At 35.3% G+C, this 9,353-nt stretch overlaps 1 protein-coding gene across 2 annotated transcripts; it reads right to left on the minus strand.

The window, feature by feature from the left end:
* Positions 1-1,407: 1,407 nt before the first annotated feature.
* Positions 1,408-8,995, minus strand: LOC140817796 (light-mediated development protein DET1). 2 transcript variants are annotated; one of them, XM_073177585.1, is made up of 11 exons: positions 8,577-8,994; positions 7,203-7,630; positions 6,888-7,116; positions 6,171-6,335; positions 4,303-4,371; positions 4,103-4,159; positions 2,715-2,795; positions 2,456-2,620; positions 2,236-2,331; positions 1,686-1,785; positions 1,408-1,570 (listed from the first exon to the last, which is right to left on the minus strand). In XM_073177585.1, the coding sequence occupies exons 1-11, from the start codon at positions 8,646-8,648 to the stop codon at positions 1,431-1,433; spliced, it is 1,602 nt and encodes a 533-aa protein (XP_073033686.1). In that variant the 5' UTR covers positions 8,649-8,994; the 3' UTR covers positions 1,408-1,430. The 2 variants fall into 2 exon arrangements, with proteins under 2 accessions (XP_073033686.1, XP_073033687.1); XM_073177586.1 differs by lacking the exon at positions 4,303-4,371 and having other exon boundaries at positions 8,577-8,995.
* Between the last annotated feature and the right edge of the window lie 358 nt (positions 8,996-9,353).

Raw genomic sequence — 9,353 nt, forward strand, 5'->3', positions numbered from 1 at the left:
AATCTACATCAAACGAGATTTTGTTGAAAAAATTGATAACAATTTAATAATTAATGTGTTCTAAGAAAAATCGAAGAGCACAACTTCAGTAGTGTTTTAGCTTCATGTTTTTGAAGATATTAAATATTAAATACTCTTGTTCTATGTTTTCATGAAGTCAATGTTTACATATTTTTTATTTTAATTTTTTAAGTTAATTATTTATTTTATTAAATACTGTATGGGATGGAGTCAGCCCCAAATAATTTTGAATCCTGACTCCACCTCTGTAAACAGAGTATTCATAATATATAAAGTTTTAAACCACATTGGATAAATCATGCGCAACAAGCTTATCTGAGAAGATGTTGGTAAAGAGAATCGAACTCCTAAACATTGATCAAACACTCAGTTACTTCACAAACACAAACATTTCCTCAAGGGTAGGGATGAAGAAGGGTCGGGTTCGAGGTGGTTTGGCCAAACCCGATATCCAACTCGCCTAGCATTGGAACCGCCCCACCCCGTGAACCCGACGAATCCAATCCGAGCTGGACCTGTAGACCCGTCGAATTTATTTATATATATATATTCAAATACAAAATTTAAAATTAATTAATCATTAAAGTTATTATCAAAATTTATAATAATAATATTTAGTAAAAAAATATTATCACAAGTTAAAACCTATCAAGTTTAAATAAATTAAAAATTAATTATCAATTCTTATTCAATTAATAATTAATTAAAAAATGTATAATTATATGTTTTCATAACAATCTTAATATATATATATATATATATATATATATACGGATGGGTTCCGTGTTAGGCCTTCAGACCAATTTAGACAGGTATAAACCCATCCCCTCGGGCGTTTTTGCAGAACCGGATTTCGATCCGATCCATCATCATCCCTGGTTGAGGGTAGTATTTCTTTCTCGTTAACACCCTAAAAGGCCATAGGGAGTTCACTTTGCTGTTTGGAAAAAAAAAAAAAAAGAAAACAAAACTTGGTGATGAAGTCGTTCTTGGCTAGTATAATATATCCACGTTTGGTATGAATGATAAGACTTCATATGATTGTTCCATCCCTTGTTTGATTCGATTGTTTCATCCCTTATTTGATTCGAGTTCAACGATGATTGAAATTAAATCTATACATCATAAATAATTCACTATCATATCCCAGGAACCAACATTCAAATAATGTTTTTCAACCTTTTTAGCACAGGAGAATAATGGATCCACAGACAACACTTGAGAGGAAGTCGAGACGGATCTCGTGAGGAGAATCTATCTATCTAAGTTTCACTTGGAAGACACCTTTTATTGTTCATCAACATACATGTAAAATATAAATATTTTTTACATGCTCTACGGCTATGTCAGACTATTCAGCTCCTTTTTTTCCGGGGTAAAAGTAAATAACATCATGTGGGTCGAAAGAATCACCTACGAAAGTGAATATTAACAACTGCTGGCTGCAAAATTAGGCTCTGTTGGACAGAGATCGCTAGAGGTAATGTTGGATGGAATAGAAACGAAGATATCTTCTTTGCTCGGGCATCAGCACTGCCAGACTCAGGTCCTTTGAAAAATAAGGATTGTGTTAATTCAAAAGTCAGACAAGAAAATAACACTAGATACATACAAGGGTCTGCACATATATTCGACGAAGCACGCACGAGGTTTAAAGTAAGTACCTGGTTTGATCTTGAATTTAAGAATATTTGGTTGCTTCCGTGATATAAATTTGATGGGGTGGTCAGTAGACTGTCTGTGTCGGTCGGCCGCTGAAATTAGCTGCAGTAGTTATAGCATGTAGTTAAGGAGATATTCCAATCCAATGCATAACTTTATTATACACGAAAACCATTTTAGACGTCGAAATAAACTCTGGTTCTATCCAACCATAAGAAATCATTTCATCTCTGATGTGCCAACAATATGTTTTCACCTTGTTTTCATATCTCAACATAATTATTTCTTTTAACTCAACTTTTCATATTAAAATACTTCTATATCTCCATCTGTGCTCAACCATCTGAAGGCTGAGTATTTTTGTTTTCTAGTAAACACAAAGCCCAAGCGAATAAAATGCCACTACAATGGCTTATTTCCACAATTTTTGAACAATCTAACTCCGCGTCTTACGAGTAAAATATCTTCAAGCTAGTAAATACCACAGCCTAAATTTGAAGTTTCCACATAAATTTAGAATGTAACAATAGAACAAGGACTATCAAATCAAACCTTTTCGTCATATCGAAAGAGCGAGTGATCAAAATAGGGTGAAGGACTCTGTGACTGACAACTAATAGGCAAAGTGGCTAACATCTTCTTCACAAACTGCAACATAAAAAAAATGACAATATGATTGTGCAAGAATTATTAGAACGAAAGTTGATATAGATGAAACAGATAACTCTAAATTTGAGTTTTCCTAGTTCAAATACCCCCAAAATGTAAATACCTGAGGCAAGCTGTTAGCTTTATCCTTATTACATCTTAGTTGCTCCAGGGCATGTATATTGTTGGAATGAGTAGATATAAACTTCACAAGGAATGAGTTCTTCGACGAGGAATAGAAGTGGTCAGAGAACAGCTCAAACAACGAATAAAGATCATCCGCCGAGTTCTACATAATAATCCACCGTATCAAAGCCGATACTGATCATATTTTAGTGAACTAACATAGTTTATAGGTGAAATAGAATTTCAACATTTAAAACCTGATAAAATGCAACAATTTCAGTTGTCTCCATATTATATACAGCAAAAAACGCAGGATGGTTTTCCGCATTTCGTGCCACCTGTAGCATGGATCAAACCAGTTAGCAGATCAACACGGATTCGTTTTCATGAAACATTTTAACTATTTAGAAACACTAAATAAATGGCAATTGACATGCATAGACATATGATGCTCAAGATCTCTAAGCTCAAGCTTGACCACAAAGCTCTAAAAAATTCTAAGCATTGGTAATAGAGCCGATAATGATAGCTGAGCCAATAAAATTACAGAATAAGTTGAAATTAGCTATCTATTGATCTACCTTTCATTATTCTCGGAATGTGAGATTTGTTTTTTATGCCTTTAGGGTGTTTTGTTTTAAAATTTAAAAGTTAACTATTATTTTAAAAAATGACTTTTTTTAAAATAAAAAATTCTAAGAAAAGCGGCTTAAATTTTATTTAAAAAATATGCGCCCTTTCACGCTTAATTCGGTCAACCTAAAGTTGACCATTTTTTTCCCACTTTTGCACAATCGAAACGTTTTACTCATGCATCACGCTTAATTGACACTTTTTCCCACTTTTTATAACACCGAGCAAATCAAAGTTTGCAAACGGAGCTAACATTATGGGGAAAATCATTGTCCTAAAACTCGGGCCAGACAGCCGCCTAGGCGCTAGGCGCCGCTTGACCGCACCGAAAAGGTTTTAGGCGGCCAGCCTATGCGGCAAGGGCGCCTAGGCGCTCTTAGGCGGTTCAAGACGGTTCAAGGCGGGCCTAGGCGTTTAAAGTTTATTTGGGAAATTTTTTTTGGGCTTTTAATTTTTGAAAGTCGAATTAAACTAGAACATGACATAAGAAAGAATGATAGGCTCGTGCTTTTAATTTTTTGGGATTGAAAGCCCAATTAAAACCACGATTTGTTGGCTTGCGCTTGTCCTAACAGGCCACTCTCATCTTGTCCTAACAGGCCACTCTCTAAAGGTAATTTTTGTCTTTATTTTGATTTCTTTTGCATTGCCTATTATTCTGATTCGCCTTAAGCACGAGGAATGAAAAAGTTGTCAATTGGATTTTACAAAGTTTGGACTGAAATTTAGTCTAAGAACCATTACAAATTTCTTGATACCGTGAATCCGCCTGGCGATACCTAATCCCCGCCTACGCTCTAGGCGCTAGTTAGCGAATTTTAGAACCATGGGGAAAATTATAAGCATTATTTGAAGCTATAGTAGCACAAATCAAGTGGCAGTTATTTGCATCTTCCCCATATGTTCAGCAGCAATTTAGATTCTTGGACAAACCAAAAGGTGCCAATCCCCAACTAGCACGAAGATAAATGCCATTAAATTGAATCAATCAATTGATAAAAAAACAACTCACCCCACCATCCACGCTACCAAATTTGATCAACAGATGATGGTGGTCTAGGAATTGCACCTGTCCAATAAAATTTATTGGATATAAAAAAATTCAATAAAGTAGGAAAATAAACACGAAAGAAAAGCATTTAGACACAACAATAAAAAAACAAAATATTATGTCCCCAGGGTGCATAAGTTTCTGTAACGTTGATTCTATACCTTCCAGATAATCAAATCAACATAATCTGGGAAATGGAAATAAAATTTCTTCTTCAGGCATTGCATTCTCTGATACAAAAAAAAAAGAAAAAAGAAAAACTATTACGAAAAAGACTTGATGCATTATGTTTAAATTAAGGCGAAATGATTGACTGACGGAAAGCTATAAAATAAATAGGGCTTCAAAAGATCTAACACCCAAAGCTAACAACCCACAATAGATAGGATTTTATCACTAACATGATATAATTATTCTCTAACTACTGTCCCTCAAGTTGGAAATATAAAGTCGTTATTTCAGTCAATAGAGTCTTCAGCCACATCGATTTACAAGCTGGATGATACACAGCTCTATTACTAGACTTCTGCATTAATATCAAAACCACATTTCAATTCTACTTCACTCATCAGGTTTCCACCAAGATACATACAATAACTGATGTAGATTTTTCTACGAACTCCGTCACAAGCATATCCAGTGTTTGGATAGGCTTCGACATTCAAATGTCCATTGTTCCTATACACCAAGCCTTTTTTAGGAGATGTTTGAATGAATGTAAGCAATTATTCTCAACGCGCCTTCCAATTTACAAGCTTAGGGTTCTACACAATTGACTTACAAGTTCCACAGCAAATGCTATACCAGGTTTTGTAACAGTTAAAGATAAAAGGCCGTCTGGTTAACAATACTGTGATGAGTTCTCAAAACATTTGAGATCCACAGGGATGCTTTCAAGTTTACACCGAAGTGCTCCAGTCTCTTGTAAAAGTTCAAGTGCATATTTCCTTCAAGACAGATTAATATCTTATTTAACAATCACTATCCCAAGAAAGTATCTAGGTCATCCCATATCTTTTGTCACAAAAGAATTTCTTAGATAGTTTTTAATGTTTATGCCGGCAATGTCACTACTTGTCAATGGAATGTCAACATAAAAACTAGTACAATCCATGACGAACAAAAATAGAACGATCTCATTGGCAATGACAAAACCCACCAAACATCATCACCTGCTGAATTTTGTCATACCAAGTACGTGGACTTTGTTTCAAGCCATACATAACTTGATTATGTTTTCACACCATTAGCAACATATTCTGTTGTTCCATAAACAATCTTCTGCAAAGTCACCATATATGAAGGAAATATTGAATTCTAGTTGAAAAACGGGTTACTCCCAGATCACAACAATAGAAAGAATTATTTGAATTGAATATGAGCAAAAGTAGAGAATGTCTTGAAATAATCTACATCATATGTCTGAGATTCTGTGGCTAAGGAGAGTTCTAGAGGAACTCAAAAGACCAGCGAGTTGTCCTATGAAGCTCTAATGTGGTAACAAAGCAGCTATCAATATTGATCATAATTCAGTTTTACACGATGGAAGAAAGCGTGTTTAAATGGACAAACACTTTATAAAGGAGAAACTTGAAGAATGAACGATTCACACTCCATTCGTTCCAACTACTAAAGGTCCACGTCAAACCCAATGCCTCCCCGAGGTGGCGTTTCTTTTAAAAAATATACTTGGATTTTATGCCTTAGGCCATCAAGGAAAGTACCCAAAATATAAACGAACTTCATTTCCTTGCTATTACCATAATCCTTCATCTGAAATCAATTTGGAAAAAACAAAAAAAAAACATGTGGGATCACCTGTTCACCAAGCAGTGGAGTTTATCGATGTCATCATGAAGGCTTTCCAACTTTTTATGACTAAACACAATTAAAGAAAGATGCAGCATAGTAAAAAATAGATGCATGAACGACCAAGGAAATAAAAATAACGAGGAAAGCAATTTATATTGATAGTGAGGCAAAAGAAAACAACAGAAACTCCAGGATCCTCAATAAAGATACAACTTACAAGTGTAGGGTCATCTTCTTCATTCCATATCCCTTGGACAATAAATGAAAGCAAGCGCTGCTTTAAACCACTCAAGAAAGAAACCTCTTGAATTTGAACCTGTTGCAAACCATTTCCGTGGGTGTCATCCTGGTTTGCTCCAGTTACACTTGATTTTGTCATATACTGATGAACAAAATTGTCTGTCAGGCTACCACTTTAAACAAATGATCAACAAGAAATCATAATAACATAAATAACTAGCTTAAAAAGAAAACATATCAAGTTCTTCCATCCTTTCGATGCTAAGTCTCATCTCCATAATCATATGCCGAACAACAATCCCACCGCTTAATGAAGAAGTCAGTTGTAAAGTACTTTTTGGTAATCTAATGCCTGCGCTAGCTGTTCTAAGCATTTATAAATAATATTTACCAATCTAAATTGGCCTCTACCTTCCACAAGTAAATTTATTTAAGCAAACTAAAAAGGATACAAAATCTTGAGATTCGTTTTCCAAACTTCCATAATAGAAAGTGCTGTCTTAAATAAATATATCCTCCAACTATATGATATTACACAATTGTGTGCGACAAGGATCTGTTAAGCCAAATTTATAACGAATGAGTTTGGTATTTTTAGGTTTTCAATGATGCAATAAGCAAAATTAAAAAAGAAATACAAAACACCCATACAACTTTAATGATTGTTTCAACAGCCTTAAGCAAAACCACTTGCCTGGGCACTGGAATTAAGAAAAAGCTCATCATCTTCACGACAAAATTCCCCAATCGCCCGCACATCGACAAAGATGCCAGTGTCTCTAATCTGGATAATGTGTATTCTCTGATAACGGAGGGACAGTACAGCCAATAAATCATCATACAAGAAAACACCCATGCTATGTGCTAAATTGATATAATCATTGTGGAAAATCCTCTCATCAAGTATTACTCCATCTTCCAATCTATTTGAATCCGTTCAAACCAAAAAAATCAAAGTTTAGTCATATAAATGTCACAGTACTTGGAACTCGACAAATATACTACACACCTCACAAGATGAAAGGTTATCTTTTCAATGGATGGGACACCTTGAACTGCACCCCCAACTGCAGGTGCGTCGTGGATTTGAGCAGAGGAAGTCGCAAAAATTCCAAACTGATTCCTCTCCGTGTAAAGAAAGAAATCTTTGCAAATGAGCTCACCAGCGGATGCAAGAGTGACACTGTATAATCGAGTGAAGAAGCTCTCAAATTTGCTGGCTTTAGAAGGAAGATCTTGAGCATCACAATAGTGGTTTTTGCAAGAAAATGAGAGCCACGTTGTTCTGTAAACAATGAGATCCTGATGATTCCGGCTGAAAGTTATGAGGTATTGTCCATCATCACTAAATTTACGAAATAGAAGGTCTGGGCACTCAATGTCGTAAATAGTATGACTTGGAACTATGTTTTCGTAAAATCGTCTGGCGCAATGGACCTGGAACCAAGAAATGGTTTAGAGTTCACTGATGTAGCTAGGTTATTGGAATATAATAGAGATCAAGTAAAATCTCGAATAATGACAAGAGAATATCGAGTTTGTTGTCTTTATAGAGTTCATGATCATGACGGTTTTGTCCTTTGCATAAACAAAGAGAACCTGATTAATCCAGCTGAAGGATATAAGGTACTATACCTTGTCACTGAACTTAAACTTAAAAAAACTAGAACGTTCTAGAATTTAATGTTTAAGGGTATGCTTAAGAAATTGTTCTCGTAAAATCATCCAACAGCAGGACCTGAGGAAAACAAATAGCTATGAAAATCTATGCGTCAGCCTTTGCTATCAAACAGTGATAGAAATCCAGAAATTTCACATTACTATCTGCATAATACTTGAACCAGTTCAAAAAATGCAATCTTTCCCAGAAATGTGACTAGACTGTTCAAATTCTTCAAGCAATCACAAAGCATTGAAAGTTTGAGTGCAATTGTGCCTAACTTCTTGGATATGCCGATCTTGATGATCTTCATACTCTGATAAATTAGAGCTCAAGATGCTTGATTCTTAAATGTATAAAAGTGATCAAACCTCCAAATCCACGCTCTCCATTCAGGAATCAATAAGGCATGCTAACTCAGCCACGACTAAATTAATTCACGTTTTACACTGTCCACTCAGTTATCCCAGGTCAAGCAACGATGAATACACAAGTCAAAAAGTATAATCCTACTACCACCCAAGTCCAATTCATCACTTCAATGCTACAGAGCACCAAATGGATCATTTGCAACAAAAATTACTCTAATCTAGGCCAAACTCCAGACCCGTTTCCCATCATTTTTTTCACAGAAAAATAATCAAAAACTCATAGGATCGACAACAAACCGATAAAAATGAGTACGAACAGAAAACATAGAAACCCATAAAGAAAAGAAAGTACACTGGTGCCAGGAGCAGGGGTAAAAATCTGGCGCTCGAAAACTCGGGCCGCAACATTGTTGCTTCTAAACATTAATTTTCACGCAAAGATCCTCTTTTTCCCTTCTCTTTTCCAAACTTATCCACTCATTCTTCCCCAAGCCATGTAGAAAAGCTTAGGCTCGAAATCCCACCAGAAGACTTTTGTCGGCTTCCGCGTGCATATATTAGTTGATTTCCGGAGGATTTTGACTGGTGAAACAGGAAGGAAACAGCTGAAGGTTTGAAGGGATGGGCGTGGTTTGTACGTGTGAAATAGTGGGTGAGAGAGAAACAGTGTAATTTTTGGTTGCGGTGTATTTAGTCCACATATATATGCTTCGAGGGAAATTAACAACGTTGTATCCATCTCCGCTGCACAAATTTTGAGGCCGTCTACTGCCCGCCTAACATGTTTGTTACACGATCCAAAATATCTTTGCCAAAATGACAATTATATGAGTTAGAGATTGCAAAAGTTAGGATTTTGCCTTGCTTCAAATCCTAATTTTAAACAATTGTGTTTTTTTTTTGCCATAGAACTTTACTAAAATCGTAACTTTAGTAATAAATTCATTTTATTTTTCTTAATCACTCTCATTACTTTCTCCGATCACATTTATGTTGAAATAAAAAAATAAAATTATTGATAGATTATAAGCTCAATTTAATCATTTAACTCACTTCATTTACAAAAGTCCAAGTTCGTTGAGTACGCAAAAAAAATCTATAAGTAAAGGATCAATGTCACTATCCAACA

The sequence above is a fragment of the Primulina eburnea genome, chromosome 17, assembly GCF_022965805.1.
Source record: "Primulina eburnea isolate SZY01 chromosome 17, ASM2296580v1, whole genome shotgun sequence".
Lineage (NCBI taxonomy): Eukaryota > Viridiplantae > Streptophyta > Magnoliopsida > Lamiales > Gesneriaceae > Primulina > Primulina eburnea.

Excerpts from the sequence above, each read along its gene's own strand:
- LOC140817796 (XM_073177585.1), bottom strand. The coding sequence starts at position 8,648 with ATGTTTAGAAGCAACAATGTTGCGGCCCGAGTTTTCGAGCGCCAGATT. Across the intron at positions 4,372-6,170 it reads AAGAAGATGACCCTACACTT|AGAATGCAATGCCTGAAGAA; the intron begins GTAAGTTGTATC and ends TTTTTGTATCAG. Across the intron at positions 1,571-1,685 it reads TAAATTCAAGATCAAACCAG|GACCTGAGTCTGGCAGTGCT; the intron begins GTACTTACTTTA and ends TATTTTTCAAAG.